Source organism: Sus scrofa, chromosome 5, assembly GCF_000003025.6.
Source record: "Sus scrofa isolate TJ Tabasco breed Duroc chromosome 5, Sscrofa11.1, whole genome shotgun sequence".
NCBI lineage: Eukaryota > Metazoa > Chordata > Mammalia > Artiodactyla > Suidae > Sus > Sus scrofa.
The window spans coordinates 6,208,495-6,226,679 of record NC_010447.5 but is presented as its reverse complement, the minus strand read 5'-3'; the positions used below and the strand labels follow the sequence as shown (position 1 = coordinate 6,226,679).

Here is an 18,185-nt window from a genome sequence, read left to right as displayed (position 1 = left end):
TCCGTGCTCACATGGGCATCAGGCCGCCTGGTGCCCCTCAGACAGCACAGCAGGGACTTTATTTGCCTTCATGCTGCCCTCGCTGGGGCCGTGCCCTTCACCGCACCCCGCCGCACACACACCACTGATGCCAACTCCCTGTTGATACTGGCCTGTTGTCCTTTGCGGGGTGGCCTCCCTTTCCCTGCCCTCCTCTCTCCTCTCGTTGGGCCTCCCCGGCCCCAGGGCACCCTGCGTCCTCTGTCTCCCCCAGGCTGCTGAAGAACAACAGTCACGTGGGAGAGGAGTGTGGGGCGCTCCTCCTGCAGAGAGGAACCACGCCGGTGGCCGCAGGTAAGCCCCGCGCTGTCCCCGGCTGTTGCTTTTGGGCACTGTCCTCGCCGAGGCGTGGTTGTGGCGAAGCTTTATCGCCACTTGCTCTGGATCAGGCCTGATCCTGAGGGCTTTGCAGAAAGTCCCTTGTTTCACGCTCCCACTGCCCTACACCCTGCTTGTTTTGAGCAGGAGAAACAGGCTCGAAAGGGTCTGGTGACTTGTGCCAGGTCTCATGTCTGTTTCACGTCTCAGAAAGCCACATCCTGCGGGGAGCTCCGTCAGGGGTCTGGGACTAAATGCTGAGCACAGCAGCCCTGCCCTGCCAGCCCCGTGTGTGGGCGCCCAGCGTCGGAGACTAGGCTTTGAGGACTCCCACAGGGCAGGTGCCGTTGAAGAGGCTTCTCGGAATGAAGTAGAGTTGGTGGCACCGGGGCTTCTGGGCAGCATCAGGCCTGTGTCTCTATGCTTGCTTTGCCGGTGTGTCTGCTCTGTGCCCAGCCACGTGGAGGCTGCAGGGGCCGTGGTGAGCCTGCCTCTGCTGGTGGCCCCGGGCTTGGCTGGCACAGCTCCAGGGGGTGCCGCCTGCAGGGGCCCTCGCTGGCAGAGCCTGGCCTGGCCTGGGAGCTGAGCAAAGAGGAGGCTCTGCTGGCTCAGATCGGGCGCAAGTCAAACCTGGTCTTCTCGGGTGTACAAAGCCCCAGACGAGGCGGACGTGAGAAACCCAGTGACTGTGGGAGCGGAACAGGCTGTGGAATTAGTTCAGCTGCTGGGAATGAGGCGCGAGGAAGTGGTGGGGTCTGTGGTGGGGACCGTGGCACCGAGACGGCGTGCCCTGCAGGGCGGCCCCTGGCGCTTAACGGGAACTCAGGTCTTACATGTGCAGAATTTCCAGTTGCTCAGAAGAAGCCAGAGATCTGCTGTGTCTTTCCCCGCGGTTGCCAGCACACGATGAAGTCAAGTGGAATGAGCTCAGGGGGCTTGGGGCCTGAGTGGGGACTGTCTCAGTTAGTGTCTCTTTACCTGCTCCTCCCCAAATCCATCTCGGAGAAGGGAGGCTGAGGGCAGAGGCAGTGGGCCCAGCTTCCCCATGTGCTGGCACAGATGGCAGGCCCAGGGGGCCCTTGGTGCAGAAGTAGGCTAATCTGGAGTAAGACACATGCCTGGCCAGGCTGGGGAAGCTGATTAGGCCAGGCTGGGGTCACAGCAATGGCACAGACACTGAGCTAGTTGTCACGGGGTCGGGGAGAAGAGGAGGGTGTCCTGGGGCAGTGGGCCGGCAGCTGGGTCACTGTGTCGGGACCAGCCCCCCCAGGCCCCACCCCCAGCAGCGTGGCCCTTTGAGGCCCGGGATTAACCTCAAAGAAGACGAGGTGGCTCCCAGGCAGCGTGCTTTTGGAGGGGAGCGTGTTCCAGGCTGCCCAGAGCCCCTGAGAGCCCCCACTGCATTCTGGAGCAGGACCCACTCCATCCAACCCGACCCCCCTCCCGCCAGATCCATGCCTTTCCCGGGGCTGCCTTCCCGGCACCCCACAGACGGGGTGGCTCACACGCAGCCGTTCACTCTTACGGTTTTAGAGGCCAGAGACCCAGGGAGGGAGCGTTGGCAGGGCTGTGCCTCTCTCCTGGTTTCTGGTGGCCTTGGGCATTCCTCGTGTGGCCCCCTCCCCACGTCCTCACAGAGGGTTAGCTGAGGGCGCTCTGGGAAAATCCAGCGGGCAAGGGAGTCGGGATGTGGGGCTGAGCTTTTACACGATGGGTCCGGGAGTTCCCTAGTGGCCTGGCCATGTAAAGATTCAGCGTCGTCAGTGCCAAAAAGGAAAAAACTGAAGCATCTGCCTTGGCCTCATGGGAAAGGTGGCTTCTGACCCAAGCACTGCAGATGAGCTCCCGGGAAAGGCCTTGAGGCGTGACCTTGATCGGGCTTGTGGGAGAAACAGGAGGCAGCGAGCCAGGGCCAAGGCAGAGGCCCCGGCTGTCTTTTCTGCCTCTAGGCTGTGTTGCCAGCCCAGCCCGGGCCTCTGGAAACGGGCTTGAGGTGTCCGTGCGAACGAGCGAGGGTCCAGCTGTGGGCGGGCTTAATGACCAAGGACCGTCCTGTGTCAGTGTCTGCGCCCACAGCCGCCCCCCTGGGGCTGCGCAGACCCCATCACAAGCTGGGCAGCCTGGGGCTCCAAGCATGATTTGTTTGACGTGTGCGGTTTAAACACAAGCTTTGGCATGAAGGGGATTTTGAACAGGTTGCTCATATTGAGAATAGATTTTATGTAAAAATGGAGATTTCCAGTTTCTTTTGAAAAATGGAAAGACCTGGCAGCACATCCTGTATTCCCTCCCTGTGGACAATACTGGACAGGGACCCCGCTGCCGCGAGAGCAGGCATTGCACACCCTCTGCCCAGCCTCTGCGGGTGTTGGAGTCTGACCTTGGCAGGTCCCAGCCGTGGAAGGGGGGTGGTGTTCACCCTCCCAGAAACTCCACACTCAGAGCTTTTTGCTGGGGCCTTATCACATAGGCATGATTGCTTATTAACTTAGCCTCTAGCCCCACCCTGCCCCTCCTCTCGAAGGACCAGGGCTGGGGCTGAAAGTTCCAAGCTTCTAATCATGGCCTGCCCTTTCTGGTGACCAGCCCCCATCCTGAAGCCATCCGAGAGCCCACCAGTCTCACCCAGGAAATTCCAAGGGATTTAGGAGCTCTGTGCCGGGAACCAGGGTCAGAGACCAAATGCTAGGAAAAAGATGCTTCTAGCACTTTTACCATTGAGGACACAGGTTTTAGGAGCTCTGGCCAGGAGCCAAGGACCAGGACTAAAAATATGTTTTATTGTAATTTCATGGTCTCCATTGAGTGTGGCAGGACACGGAGGAGCCTAGGGTTTTGATAATATCTCCTGCATTTGAAACTATTTTCTGGAGTTCTGTCATGGTGCAGCAGAAACGAATCTGACTAGGAACCATGAGGTTGCGGGTTCGATCCCTGGCCTTGCTCACTAGGTTAAGGATCTGGTGTTGCCGTGAGCTGTGGTGTAGGTTGCAGACGCGGCTCGGATCCTGTGTGGCTGTGGCTGTGGTGGAGGCTGGCAGCTACAGCTCTGATTTGACCCCTCGCCTGGGAACCTCCATATGCCGCGGGTGCGGTCCTAAAAAGACAAATAAATAAAACTACCGGGCACCTCCTGGTGCTTAAACACCCACACGAACATCTTAGTAAGGTTCTCAGCAGTGAGACTGATGCCAAGTCGAGGTCAGTTCGCGTGGTCTGTGCTGCTGCTGGGGTGGCCGGGGGAGGTTCCCGCGTGAGCAGCCCTGGTCCATGGCCAGGTAGCCCTGGGCAAGCTCTGCTCCAGCTGAACGCAAGAGAACGTTGGGGGTGAACCCCACCAGTCTTGGCTGAGGAAGCGAGTCCCCTGGGTCCCCCGGGCAGCTGAGTCCCCGACCCTGACAGGCGGTGCTGAGGCCGCATCTGTGTGCTTCCTTCCAGGCCTGGTGATGAACAGAGACCGGAGGATCTCTTGGGTGAGTACTGTGTCCTCCCGACGGCCAGCCTCTTCTTTTATTGTGGTAAAATGTACATGGCATGATATGCGTCATATCTAAACCATTCATGAGGGGACCACTCAGTGGCATTGAATACATTCACGAGGAGTTCCCGCTGTGGAGCAGTGGGTTAAGGACTGGACTGCAGCAGCTTGGGTTGCTGCAGAGGTGTGGGTTTGATCCCCGGCCCAGCACAGTGGTTTAAAGGATCCGGAGTTGCTGCAGCTGTGGCTCAGATTCAGTCCCTGGCCTGGGAACTTCCTATGCCATAAAATAATAATGATATAATTATATGTATAATAGAAATCAATACAGCCGTGATGTTGTGCAACCATCACCGCCCCCGCATTTTTCATCACCCCCAGTTACACCTCCTTACCCACTGAACACCGGCTCCGCATTCCCCTCCCCCAGCCCCTGATGACCAGTTGACTCCCAGGGACCTCACATGGGTGGAGTCATACAGGGTGTGGCATTTGGTGTCTGGCTGCCTTCCCAGGTTCATCCGTGTCGCCCTGTATCAGAACTTCCTTCCTTTAATGGCTGAATAATAACGGATGTCCCCGTCCGTTGGCAGACACTGGGTGGGTTACTGTGAATGGCGCTGCTGGGAACGCCAGTGTACAGATTGTCGGTTCAAACTTCTGCTTTCAGTTCTCTTAGATACACACATGTTAGGAGATCCCATTGTGGCTCAGAAGGTTATGAACCCAACATAATGTCCATGAGGATGTGGCTTAAGGATCCGGCGTTGGCGTGAGCTGCGGTGTAGGTCGCAGACTTGGCTCGGATCTGGTGTGGCTCTAATTCGACCCCTAGTCTGGGAGCTTCTATGTGACTCGGGTGTGGCCATAAAAAGCAAAACAAAAACAAAAAACAATAAAAGGCCTTAAAAACCAGTAGCCGGTCTGGAGGTCTATGACAGGAGCATTGTGGCAACCCAGTTGCCTCTGCCACATACAGGCTGTGTGACCTTGGGCAAGGCACTTAGCCTCTCTGAACTTCGGTTGTCTTGCATGCAGGAAGTGTGTTCACTTATTCGTCTATTCACTCCCTCAGCCAGTTGATGAGCAGCTAGGAGGTGCCAGCTCCTGTGCCTGCCTTGGTAGGGTTGCTGTTAGGACTAGCCAGGGTCACATGTGTCAAGGGACCTGTCACTTCAAGTGCTCTTATTTTGATTACTTAAAAGGGTAGAATGCTGCCATTTGAGGTGGCAGCCAGGGGGCGCTCTGAGCTGTCGCCCGGGCCCTGGCTCGGACGTGAGGCTTGAACCAGGGCATCAGCCAAGCAGATGGGGATGTTTGAGTTTGGTTTGGGTCCAGCTGGGATTTGTTCTCACGTTTGGGGAGGTAGGGAGCCACTTTCCTCTCTTCCCCAGAGGAACAGCCAGGGAATGGCTTCATGACCTTCCGCTACACAAAGAGGTTGTAAGTAGAACAGCACACACCCCACGAATCAATGGAAGTATTGATAAGTAGGGCTTACTAACACGGAGAATTTCTGTTCATCAAAAGACAGTAGTGAGAGAGCGAAAAGGCAGGCTGTGCTCAAAGGCCCTCTCGGGGAAACACCCTCCTGTTGTCGCCTTTGAGGACAATGCGGCACAAACCCTGTGTTGGATTTTCACATCCGGCGACAGGAGCGGAGGTAGCATCCCCGTCTGGGCCTCAGGGACCGGCACATAATTAAGCCGTGGGCCTGACCGAGCCGTCCAGCCAGAGAGGCCCCCGTCCTGGCACAGAAGCGTATTAAAGCCACACTGAGAGGCTTGGCGGGGAGGGGACAGTCTGTGCCTGAGCTGGGTCCTGGCGCCACCTCCTGTTGGCTGCTGATGGTGACACTGTTACTTAGCTGCTTGAATCCTCTGGGGGAAGACGAACGTGTGGCCTGTCTGGGTCCTCAGGAAATTTTCATTTGTGGGGCCTTGGATGACAGGGGACCTCTGTTCCTGGACGTGGTCCCGAGGTCATTGTAGCCTGAGGAGCGGGGAATGGCCGGGACGGTCAGGGCAGAGCAAGGACACTGGGTTTTGTCGTGGCTGTGACCAGACAGCTGTGTGCGTGTGTCTGCACAGGATCTGTGGGTTCACCGCCATGGGGTAGGGACTGGGCATCAGGTGACCCAGTCAGTCCCTGTGGAGCTTCTTGAGTTAGCCGCTCGGGACACACAGCCCCTCTGCTGTTGCGCCGTGTGCTGAGAGCCCCTGCCCTCAGAAGGTTCTCAGACTGGAGCCGCCCGTCCAGTAGAAGTGTGATGCGAGCGCGTGTTAAGGTCACATCTTCTCGTGGCCATGAGAAGAGTGAGAGGAAACAACTTTAGTAACATTCTGGAGTTCCCGCTGTGACACTGGGGTCAGCGGTGTCTCAGGAGTGCTAGGACGTAGGTTCCTGGCCCAGCACAGCGGGTGAAGGATCCGGTGTTGCCGCAGCTCCTGCTTAGGTCTCATCTGTGGCTTGGATCTGATCTGTGGCCGGGAATTCCATAGGCCGTGGGGGGTGGGTATATATTATTAGTGTGTAAATATATACACACACACACTAATTCAGCATATCCAAGATGTTACCATTTCAGTATGTCATCAACATAAAAAATCACTGGGCTATTTGATATTTTTTCTTACTAAGTCTTCAAAATCCAGTGTGCAGTTTATACCTAGAGCCCATCTGAGGCTGGACTAGCCCTGTTTCAGGCACTTAATAGCCACATGTGGTGATGGCTACCATGTGGAGAGCACAGATGGAGCCCTCTTAAATGGTCATAAGACAGGGTCAGGCCAGCAGGGGCCATGGAGACAGCAGTGTACCCTGCCCTGTGGCTTAAGCAAATTCCTTGCTCATGTAAATGGTTGGTGGAGACAGGTGGGCTCCATTTGCAGAGGCCAGAGCCCAGGCTGGCTGGGCAGCGCTTGCAGGGCAGCCAACGGACCGGGAAGGGAGGTGGGAAGGGGCCAGACCTCAGCCCTGAAATCTTTTTTTTTTTTTTTTTTTTTTTTGTCTTTTTGCCTTTTCTAGAGCCGCTCCCCCGGAGGCTCCCAGGCTAGGGGTCAAATCAGAGCTGTAGCCACCGGCCTACACCAGAGCCGCAGCAACACAGGACCCGAGCCACGTCTGCAACCTACACCACAGCTCATGGCAATGCCGGATCCTTAACCCACTGAGCGAGGCCAGGGACCAAACCCGCAACCTCATGTTTCCTAGTCGGATTCGTTAACCACTGCGCCACGACGGGAACTCCAGCCTCTGCGTTTTTTTTGCATGACCACACCTGGCTGAGCGGATTCTGGGATGTCCTCTGGCTGGGCATCCCTGTGACCAGGAAGAGGGAGAACTAATTTTAGGGGGGGACAAAGAGCCCTCTGCTGAGGTGATGGTGTGGTTGGGCCCTGGGCTTGGTCCTGGCTTAGATGGCCGAAGGGGCCGCCACTGCCCCCAGGAGAGGTGGGCGTCGCACCCACAGCCGTGCCCGCTGCCCTGTGGTGAGAGTTCGCTGTGGTTTTGTCTCTGCAGCCGGAGCAGAGCTTCGAGTTCATCAGCAGGGAGCTGTTTGTACACGCCATCAAGCAGCTGCAGGCCCGCGTCCTGCTCATCAAGTAAGTCTGAACCAAGTGCCGGCGTGAAGGTGAAAGCCAGGAACCTCCCGCGGGAGGCCACGCTGCCAGCTTTCTTGGGAGGCCCCCCGGCAGCTGGTATAAGGCAGGCAGGCAGGCAAAGCGATGGAAGGACAGGGCAGCAGGGGGCAGACAAGGTCTAACCGCACCCTCCACAGGGGTCCATGCAGGCCATGCCCAGTAAGGCAGACTGGCAGTCACCGTGGCCTGGCCCTTCCTTGCCACCTCCCCAGCCACCCTGGACCCCTCACCCTCCTAGGCCTACACCGCTCCTCCATCTGCCAGTCTCCCCTCCTCCAGTCCCGGGCAGAAAAGCCTTTGGGTCCCACAGCACAACATTCTCTGATGTGGCAGGAACTGTGATGTCCAGGGACCCAGCTGTGTCTCCGGTGCCAAGCACAAGGGTTGAGGGGCAGACTAAACCACCGTGAGACACACTGCATGCCCTCTAGCACAGCTAGACTCCCAGAGTGAGACAACAGGTGTTGGCAAGGATGTGGAGGAACCAGAGGCTTCACACGCCGCCGTGGGATCATGAAGTGGCACGGCCACTTCGGAAGAGTCTGGCAGTTTCTCAAGCCATTAGTGGATCCAGCAGGTCCACGCCTAGGTGTGATTCCAGCATCTGTCCACACCACAGCAGTGGCTCACAGCAGCATCCTTCGTAAGCGAGTGAGGAGTGCTGGAGGCGGCCCAAAGGTCCATCACAGGCAGACGAGAGCTGAACATGCTCCAGCCACACGACGGGCTGGTTTCCAGCAATAAGCTGGAGTGAGGCACAGGTACACACTGCAACGGGGGTGAACTCTGAAAACATCACGCTGATCGAAAGAAGCCAGTGCCCTTGTGGTACAGCGGCGTTGTCACTGGAGCGGCTTAGACAACAGCCGTGGCGCAGAACTTCCACAGCGTGGGCAGGACTGGAGACAAAGCACGAAAGCCCACCGTGTGTGATCACGTTCACACGCAAATCCAGATGGGGACTGAGAGAACTCAGCAGTGCTTCTGCGAAAACGGGAGCTGTGCGGGAAGATACCGGTTTGGGTTTGTTTTTTTTTAGGTGATAAAACATGTTCTAAAATTGACTGGCGATGGTTGCACAACTCTGAATACACTAAAACCCATGAACTGGGAGTTCCCTGGTGGTCTAGTGGTTAGGATTGTTTTCACTGCTGTGGCCTGGTTTCAATCCCTGAGCTGCAAACTGAGATTCCTCATCAAGCCACTGCATACCATGACCAAAAAAAAGAAAAAACAAAACACAAAGAATTGGACCTTTTAAATGGGTAAGATTATCTCAGTAAAGCTGTTAAAAAGAAAAAGCAAGCACATACCCAAGAGCAGGTCACCATTCAGCATCAGTGACTGTGGGCAGGTCCCCCAAGATAAACCTGAAATGCTTCACCCGCGCAGGCCTTGGTGAGCTGAGCCCATTGAGCCAGCGGGGGCCAAAGGATTCAACCCTCAAGTAAATCTGGGCTCAGTGGGACTGAGCTGCGGGACAGTCGCAGGGAGACCCAGGCTGGTCTGTTAGTGCCTGGAGCTCAGGGCTGGGGCGGGCAAGCAGAGGTGGTTCCAGAGGAGCTGTCTTGTTTTCCAGAGCAGCGCAAGGATTTTATAACGTGAGGAGGGAGAACGACGCTGACAAGGAGCCCATGCAGTTCGTGACCAGCACACTGAGATCTATTCTCCAAGAGGTGGGTGTGCGGGGGTTGGGGCGGCCAGGCCGTCCAGAGCCCTCCCTCCCCCTTCTCTTTTCTTGCACTGGGACCCCTGGCCTGGCCCCGGGTCTAACAGGTGGTCCCTGGAGTCACATGTACATCAGCACTGAGAACAGACATTCCATTGGCTGGGTCTCCCGCTTTTATTGTCCTCACATATCCCCGGGGCCAAGGCCAACTCAGCAGTTCCAGTTTCCTAGGGTCCCAAGTGGGAACAGGTGACCAGTCCCATCCGTGGGTGCTGGCCACCAAGGTGGAGGGCGGGGGTGTGCTGTGGCTTTGACCCGTGCCTGCTTCCTGGGAGCGCCTGGATCTTCATGACCCTCGCTGACCCCAAACACCTGCCCCTGGGGCCTGCTCAGACCACCTGGTGTCTTCACAGAAGGGCAGCCTGCATGTAGCCAGCCAGCCAGTAGCAGCACCTCCTGTTTTGTCACATTGGTCTCTCTCCTGGGCAAGCACCTCCTGTTTTGTCACATTGGTCTCTCTCCTGGGCAGGTCTGAGAGGCTGCCCATTCTCTTTCCAAGTGGACCTTAGATGACAGTCAGACCAGCAGCAGCCCTGGCTGCTGGCCCCTCCCCTGCCTAGCTCTCCAGCCTCAGCTCAGAATGTCCCAGAACCACAGGGTTTTTTGGGCTCTCCCCTTCCAGAGCCTGCGGGGGGGGGGGGGGTGCCGTGATGACCAGGGCTGGCAGAGCTGTGGGTCTGTCGCTGCCAGGGCTCCCCGGGCCCGAGGAGCCTGCCTCCAGGTCGCCTCACGGCACATCCCTCTCTCCCCCAGCGGTTCCAGTACGTGGAAGTCCCAGGCAATCACTACGTGCATCTGAACCAGCCCCAGCACGTGGCCGGTGTCATCAGCTCCTTTTTACAGAGCAAGGCGATCCCCGCCCAGCTGTAGCCATGGCCTGCGGCTGAAGACCTGCCGCTTGGCACCGGACTCCCAGCTGGCAAGCCCAGGCCAGGCGTGGTCAGCGGAGGATCCTGCAGCAGTTGAGGGGGCGGGGGTGGGGTAAAGGGAACAGGACAAGATTCTGACCTTAACATCTGACCTCAAGACAGTGTCTGGATCGGGGGCATTATCTGTTCAGTGAGTGGGTGGGGGGGGTCAGACCCACCAACTTTTGTAGCCTTTTCTTGGTGCCCAACTGGATGAAAAATACAATGTTCCCTTATCCTCGCTGCTTCCAAGGCTGTTCCACTGCCAGCAGGGGCTTCTCGACGGGGGGAGGGGGCGACAGAGCAGACACAGCCCTGAGGAGAGCCCAGAGGCAGGCTGGGGACGAGCCCAGGGGAGGGAAGGCGCCACCTCCGGGCCCCAGGACTGCCAAAGCACAGGAGCCCAGGGCGGGGTTGGGGGGACTTGTCCTCGGCCCCACCCACTGTGGCCTTGGATGGCTAGGGCTGTTGGACACCACGGCCCCTTGGCGCATTCCAGGCCCTCAGGTCCTGTGGGCACCACCCATTCACCTCCGCCGGCCGTGGGCCGCGGGCGGGTGCGGCTCAGTAGGGCCGGAATTTGCGCTGGGCCCGCATCAGCTCGATCCTCTGCTTGTCCTCCTCAAACTTCTTGCGCAGCTGCGCTAGATCTGGGGCAGGAGAGGAAAAGACACGGGCCAGGGCTGAGACAGCAGGCCCTGCAGGAGCTGCACCCCACTGCCCCCACTCCCCATGGGGCACTCAGCACAGCCTCCCCCCGCCTCCGCTGTGTGGAACGGTGTGGACGCTGAAGGGAAATGGAGCTGACTGCAGCCCAGTCAGAGACAGGAGGCTGAGGCGGAGAGGACAGCGGGCCTGAGGCTCCAGGGAGAAAATTCTCCAGGTCAAGAAGGCACCCGGAAAGCACAAGGGCACTTGCTCCTTATCCCCACCCGCAACACGCACCCCCAGGTGAAGACGGTTCTGGGGGTGCTGAGACGCCCCCCAGCTGCCTCTCTAGCCTTTCCCACTGCAGCTCCTGGTCCAGGAAGGATGTTGGTAAGAAGTAAACACATCCACAGAGCGCCACAGAATTCGGGGGACAGCTCTGTCCCCTGACCGGGTCAGAGGGGTATGTGGGGCCTTGAGCCCACGAGAGGGAAGGCCGACAGAGGCCCGCTGTCCGGTGAATCCAGAGAGGACGAGAGCAGAGTGAAGGGGTGGAAGCAGGACGGGCAGGGGGCGGGGAGGAGCAGGGAGGCGGAGAACAGCGCAGCCGGGCTGGGGCTCAGGGCCTGTCCCCAGTGCCAAGGCCAGGACCCTCTCCCACAAGCAGGAGACCAGGCGGCCTGGGCAGCGAGCTCGGTATCATCGCTGAGCCCAGAGCCTACTGGGAAGTCTGTGCCCAGGGATACCCCACCCGCCCGCAGCAGCATCCACAAGGCCTCCGTGGCCTGGGCACCAGGGCAGGGCCCGAAGGACAGGGCTCGGGGCGCAGCCTTACGCTCCATCTTGGTCTCGCGGTGCTGCCAGGCGTAGAAGTTGAGCAGCTCCTTGCGGGCGCGCTTCTGCTTCTCCCTCTCCAGCACCCGCAGGCTGGCCGCCTCTGTCCGCGGGAGCACCGGCCGCCGGCCACGGCGCGTCACCTTCACCCAGCCCTCCTCGTCGGGGACCCCTTCCTCCTCCTTGGCCTTAGCCTCCTCCTGCAAGGAACGTGGCCCAGTGACGGGCAGCCCCAGGGGCACCTCTCGGCACCCCCTCCCGCCTCCACACCCGGAACCACCTGCGAGTTTGGGGGGCAGACATGCCAACCCTGCCTCCTCCTGCACCCTCGACCCCGCTCACCCCAGACCATCCGGAGACTAGACGCTGCCCAGCCAGGAGGCCCAGGACGCAGAGAAGGAGCCTGGGTTCCACACGGTGACAGGACAGGCTGCCAACACCCCGCCCCCTGGAGCCACCCCAGCATATCTAGGGCCTCTCGGTCCCCACGGCCCCACAGGCGACGCTCAGTCGGCCGTGCAGAAGCCCCACCTCAGCCATCTTCTTGTCGTACGTCTCCATGAACGTGTCCACGTCCACCCGCAGGGCCTCGGGGTCCGGCACCGAGTCCGTGTAGTCTCGGATCCACTCTGAGGGAGAAGGGCGTGAGGGCAGGGGGACCCGGCCGGCCGGGCAGCATCTTGGCACACAGGCCGAAGGATGGAGACCAGCATTCTGGTGGTGAGGAAGATTCTGGGGGTGGCAAGCTGGGCCCTCGCCTCCGCGCACCGCGGGCGGCGCGAGCTCGGGCCTCCCACTCACTGCTCTCAGGGCCAGCGGTCCCCTGGCAGCTGCCGCCCCACACGCTCCCTCCCCAGCCCGCGCCCAGGAAGGAGGCGCCGCCGCAGTACTGACTGTGAACGCCACTCTTCACGGGGTGACTCTCTGTTGAGACCAGCAAAGGGCCCTTCAGGGCCAAGGCAGCTGCCAGCCCACCTGGCTTCTGGAAGGCCACGTAGGCCACCCGGAACCCCTGTGGGGAGGGAGGGGCGTCAGTGCCAGGAGGCTGCCCGCCCTCCCAGCCTCCCAGGCCCGGCCCAAGGGCTCAGAAGCCCATCCCATGCGCTGGGCCGGGGGGGCTGCGCGGGCAGTCCTGATCCGGGGCTGGGCGGCCACACTCCCAGTTACCCAACTGCTGCTTAAAGGGACCCGATCCCACGTTTCACCGGGAGCCTCTCTTCCGGGCGCGGGAGGGACTGGGCGAAGGGCCGCCTCTGCCGGGGCCAGGAGAGGCCGGCAGGTGGGGCGCACGCTGGTTCACTCCGCTAGACGGGAGGCGGGGGCTCAGGGAACAAGGGAGAGGAGACCGGTGCCACTGGGCCTGAGAATCGACTCCAGTGGGGGTGGGGGAAGCAGCGGGGAGCTTGGCGAAGCCCCTCGGGCAGCAGGCGGCCGAGGCTGAGCCTCCACCCAGGACCGTGGAAGGACGGGATGCCGCAGGGGAAGGAGAGGAGGCCGCTTCCCTGCCAGCCCTCCTCGACCACACAGGCCGGGGGCGGCCTGGGCGCAGGGGAGCTTGCAGGGCCCACGGCCACCCCGCCACGGCCCTCCCCTCACACACCAGGGACCCTGCCCAAGCCCCCACCCCGTGCCCTCATTCAAACAGACCCCAGTGCTGAAGACTTACGGGCACCGGCTTGGGGTCAAAAAACTTTGACTTTGGCTCCTGTGGGCTCTCGGCGAGGTCCGGCTTCTCCTGTAACTGCACAGACTGGATGGCGCCGCAGGGGGACAGGAGGCGGGACAGGCACTCCTGCCGGGCCGGGGAGGCGCACAGGGTGAGGGGGGCTACAGGGCATTTCTGGAGCCTCCCTCCACCCAGGACAGCACTGCCAGGGGACTGGGGCCCCTGAAGTCTCAGAGTCCAAGGTGGGGGCGTGCACAGAAGGCCTGGGCAAGCCACACCCCCTCAGCACAGAAGTCACAATCCTGGCCGCCTACAGCCGAAGAACTCCAGATGCCACAAGGCAGCCAAAAGCGAAAAAGACACCCTCTTGGAGTTCCCTGTGGCACAGCAGGTTAAGGATCCCACACTGTCACTGGATCGCTCCTGGGGCACAAGTTTGATCCCTGGCTGGAGAAGCGTCCACATGCTGCAGGCGTGGCAAAAAAACAACAATACAAAAAAGACACACTCTCCTCTTTTTTTTTTCCTCTCTTTAACTGTAGAAGGATCTTTTAGAAATTAATACTTCTTTTTTGAAAAAAAAGATTTCATCTAAAATCCAGCAATTCCATTGGTTTCGTTTATGTAAATTAGTGAAACACTAAACAACTTTTGTGAAAAAAACTAATAGAAATGTATGGATAGTAGACTCATAGGTAATTTTATTTTCTTCTTTCCTTTTTTTAAACCATGGACATGTATTCTTTTTGCTTTTTAGGGTCACACCCGTAGCATCTTGTTTTTTTTTTTGTTTTTTTTTTTGTTTGTTTGTTTTTTTGTCTTTTTGCTATTTCTTTGGCCGCTCCTGCGGCATATGGAGGTTCCCAGGCTAGGGGTTGAATCGGAGCTGTAGCCACCGGCCTACGCCAGAGCCGCAGCAACGTGGGATCCGAGCCGCGTCTGCAACCTACACCACAGATCGCGGCAACGCCAGATCGTTAACCCACTGAGCAAGGGCAGGGACCGAACCCGCAACCTCATGGTTCCTAGTCGGATTCGTTAACCACTGCACCACGATGGGAACTCCAACACCCATAGCATCTTGAAGTTCCCAGGCTAGGGGCTGAATTAGAGCTGCAGCTGCCGGCCTACACCACAGCCATGCCAGATCTGAGCTGCATCTGCGTCTGCCACCTGCACCACAGCTCACGGCAACACCAGATACTCAACCCACTGAATGGGGCCAAGGATCAAACCTGCATCCTCATGGATACTAGTAGGGCTTGTAACCCTCTGAGCCACACAGGAATGCCCAATTTTTCTTTTTTTAAAGACAACTATTATGTGGCACACAAGCAGGTAAACAGGACTTTCACAATACTCAAGAAAAAATGTTTGGGACCAAGTGTCTCTTAGTATGGAATCATGCAAGACAGAAACAGTTATGTGTCTGTCAACCGTTTTAAGCAATAGATGGTATCTAATCAGGGGAAAAAACATGTTAATTCAAACAATTCTGGGTAACATATAAAAAGCTCTGGGCTCCTTAAAATTATGTGTGTGTGTGTGTATATATATATATATTTTTTTTTTCTCCTTTTTTTAGGGCTACACCCACGGAGGGTCCCAGGCTAGAGATCAAATCAGAGCTGTAGCTGCCGGCCTACACCACAGCTCAAGACAACGCTGGATCCTTAACCCGCTGAGCAAGGCCACAGATCGAAACTGCGTCCTCATGGTTACTAAGTCAGATTCATTTCCATGAGAGACGGGAACTCATGTATTTTTAAAAAAGTATCTCTTTGGGGGCTGTGCCTGTTGGCATGCAGAAGTTCCTGGGCCAGGGATGGAACCCAAGCCGCTACAGTGACACCACCAGATCCTTAACCTGCTAAACCTCAAGGGAACTCCTAAAAACATGTTTTTAAAAAGCCAGCTTCTGGTCACAAGAGAGCCTTCTAGACACCATCTCCGAAGCTCCAGTTAGCTGCTTCCGTCTCACCACTGAGGACTTGGTAGGGGGCCCGTGGGAGCCCCGCCCTGCCTGGAGCCCCCACCCACGCCTCAGGTTCCCTCTCAGAGACGGGCTTACCTCTGTGCAGTATGGGGGCACATTGAGGACAAAAAGGGTCCGCTTCTGAGGCCAGGAAGACTTGGTGCCTCCCCGAACTCTGTGCTCTCTCACATAGAGGTGATGAGAGGCCTGCTGCTTTTCAGAGAACTTGATCGGAATGGCTGGAAGGAAAATGGGGGTGCTGTCAGGTTCAGGCTGTCCCTTCCTAGGCCCGTGTGTCTGTCCGTCCATCCGTCCTTCACTGAACCCTTCCCCTGGGCAAGGGCTCTGCAGACTGAGAGTGAACGAACAGAAAATCAGCCCAGGAGGGGCTCCCAAGCTGGTGGGAGAGAGAAATGAGACAAGTTCAAATTCTGCTGCTCTTGGGGTAAACACCAAAATCCTTAACCGGGGCCACAGGCCCTGTGTGACCCTGGCCACCTCTGCAGCCTCTTCTCACACCATCCTCCTCCCACCACACCACATGCTGGGCCCTCAGGCCTCCTCTGTTCCCCCGGAAGCCAGGGCCTCACACGTGCTGCTCTCTTTACCTGAAACATCAAGCCTCGTCCCTCTGCCCATTCTTCAGGTTTTCAGGTCTCTTCCTCAGTGACAGCCTTACACGCCAGGTTAGATACACCTGCTCTGTGCCTTCTTCTCTCATGGTCTCTAAGTCTCTATTTGTGTGTCTGTGGCTTTTCTTTAAAGTCTTTTAATTTTAATAAAGCATTTTTCAGTGATATATAATCTCTCAGCATCTTTATTCCACATTTGATTTGCCAACAGTCATCCTTGGAGTTCCAGTCGTGGCTCAGTGGTTAACAAATCCGACTAGCATCTATAAGGACGAGGGTTGGATCCCTGGCCTCGCTCAGTGGGTTAAGGATCCTGTGTTGCCATGGCAGTGGTGTAGACCGGCGACTACAGCTCAGATTTGACCCCTAGCCTAGGAACCTCCATATGCCACAGGTGCAGCCCTAAAGAGCCAAAAGAAGGCAAACAAACAAAAGTCATCCTAATGGATGATTCAGCTGTGTGCTCATCTTGCCTGCTGTATAATACTCCATTGTTCTGTGGTTATTTGGATAATCACCGGCTTTCCCACAAATTTTAATCCTCATAAGTTAAAGGCTGTTCTGTTCGTCTCCCCACCTTCTTCAAAGCACAATGAGGATAGTTACAACCCCTGCACTCAGAAAGCTCACATGCTAAAGTGAGAAGAGAGCAAGTAAGTGTGTAACAAGATTTTATCAAGAGAGAAACAAACACATAGAGTGAAGTAGTTGGGGTGGGGGGCGGTGATGGACAGCAGAGGCCCTTGGACCTGCCATCAGGATCGCCTCTTCCAGCAAGCAAATATTAAAGCTTAGACCAGAATGACACAAAGCCCTGTAACAGGGCAGAGGTGAGGAGCTCTGAAGAAGGCACAGTAAGTACAAAAACCCTGAGGATGTAAAGAGCTTGTTGCCTCAGAAGGGCAGAAAGAGGAGTTCCCATCGTGGCGCAGTGGTTAACGAATCCGACTAGGAGCCATGAGGTGGCGGGTTCGGTCCCTGCCCTTGCTGAGTGGGTTAACGATCCGGCGTTGCGTGAGCTGTGTGTAGGTTGCAGATGCGGCTCGGATCCGGTTGCTGTGGCTCTGGTGTAGGCGGTGGCTACAGCTCCGATTGGACCCTAGCCTGGAACTCCATATGCCGTGGAGTGGCCAAGAAATAGCAACAACAAAAAAGACAAAAGACAAAAAAAAAAAAAAAAAAAAAAAAAAAAAGAAGGCAGAAAGAGCTGTAGGTTAGCAGGTGCCAGAATATGAGGGGGCCAGCCACACAGGTCAATGATGTGAGGTGTGGATTTTGTTTTAGGTACTAACTTTAGCCACTGGAGGGAGTTCAGTGAGCATGGGGGGCATAGTTTGCGAGGCAAGCTCTGATGTAGATCTGATTTAAATCTTACTTTAAGGGAATTCCCTTGTGGCACAGCGGGTTAAGGATCCGTGTGTCACTGCCGCGGCGCGGGGGCGCGGGTTCGATCCCTGGCCTAGGAACTTCCACATGCTGCATGCTCGGCCCAGAAGGGAAAAAAAAATCTGACTTTAAAAAGAACATTCTGGAGTTCCCGTCGTGGCACAGTGGTTAACGAATCCGACTAGGAACCATGAGGTTGCGGGTTCAGTCCCTGCCCTTGCTCAGTGGGTTTAACCGTTGCCGTGAGCTGTGGTGTAGGTTGCAGACGCAGCTCGGATCCTGCGTTGCTGTGGCTCTGGCGTAGGCTGGCAGCTACAGCTCCGATTCGACCCTAGCCTGGAACCTCCATATGCTCGGAGCAGCCAAGAAATGCAAAGAAAAAAAAAAAAAAAAAAGAACATTCTGGTTCCCGGGTGAAAAAGAGAAGGCAGGCACAAGGACAGAAACACATACTGGCCCAGGTGAGAGCCGAAGGGGACTAGGAACTGCAAAGAGGTGCAGGTAAGTGGAAGTCGCGCACCTCAGGAGCAGAGTGTAGACAGACACAGGTTCGCCCTGTGAGAGTGTGGACAGAGGTAGATTCACTTAAGGGAAGCGTTAACCACACCAGACTGATCTCGGGCGAGTGGAGCCAGCCGAGAACAGAGCGCCGCGTGGGTCTTGTGGGGCCGCGGCCTCACGACCTTTCGGGCCTTTACGTGCGGCTGCTCCTGGGGGCCGCGAGCCACTGCCGACCCCAGGCCTCTTCCCGGCGAAGCCTAGCCATCCCCTGGCCCCGCGTCCCGCAGCCCCTCACCTGAGTAGCCGGGCGGGCTCAGAAGCCCCTTCTCAGGGTCCCGCGCTGCACGCTTCCTCCTGCGGGCCACCATCTTGTCGACCGGAAGCCGCGGAGGCCCCTGGGAGTTGTAGTTCGGCGGTGGGAGGGACC

At 57.5% G+C, this 18,185-nt stretch overlaps 2 protein-coding genes across 5 annotated transcripts in view; one reads left to right on the top strand and one right to left on the bottom strand.

The window, feature by feature from the left end:
- SERHL2 (serine hydrolase like 2) overlaps positions 1-10,357 on the top strand; it is a 23,489-nt gene extending 13,132 nt beyond the window's left edge. The window contains exons 8-12 of one of the 2 annotated variants that reach the window (XM_021091433.1): positions 254-333; positions 3,796-3,830; positions 7,358-7,440; positions 9,059-9,155; positions 9,962-10,357. In XM_021091433.1, coding sequence (XP_020947092.1) covers positions 254-333; positions 3,796-3,830; positions 7,358-7,440; positions 9,059-9,155; positions 9,962-10,078 — 412 coding nt within the window. In that variant the 3' untranslated portion in view covers positions 10,079-10,357. The remainder of the gene's footprint in view (positions 1-253; positions 334-3,795; positions 3,831-7,357; positions 7,441-9,058; positions 9,156-9,961) is intronic. The other variant, XM_021091434.1, reaches the window with a different exon arrangement.
- RRP7A (ribosomal RNA processing 7 homolog A) lies at positions 9,299-18,185 on the bottom strand. Of its 3 annotated transcripts, XM_021091431.1 has the most exons (8): positions 18,054-18,185; positions 15,336-15,478; positions 13,265-13,390; positions 12,493-12,610; positions 12,130-12,227; positions 11,600-11,798; positions 10,648-10,766; positions 9,299-10,431 (listed from the first exon to the last, which is right to left on the bottom strand). In XM_021091431.1, the coding sequence occupies exons 1-7, from the start codon at positions 18,124-18,126 to the stop codon at positions 10,681-10,683; spliced, it is 843 nt and encodes a 280-aa protein (XP_020947090.1). In that variant the 5' UTR covers positions 18,127-18,185; the 3' UTR covers positions 9,299-10,431; positions 10,648-10,680. The 3 variants fall into 3 exon arrangements, with proteins under 3 accessions (XP_020947090.1, XP_020947089.1, XP_020947091.1); XM_021091430.1 differs by having other exon boundaries at positions 9,299-10,766; XM_021091432.1 differs by having other exon boundaries at positions 9,299-10,766; positions 15,336-15,591; positions 18,054-18,129.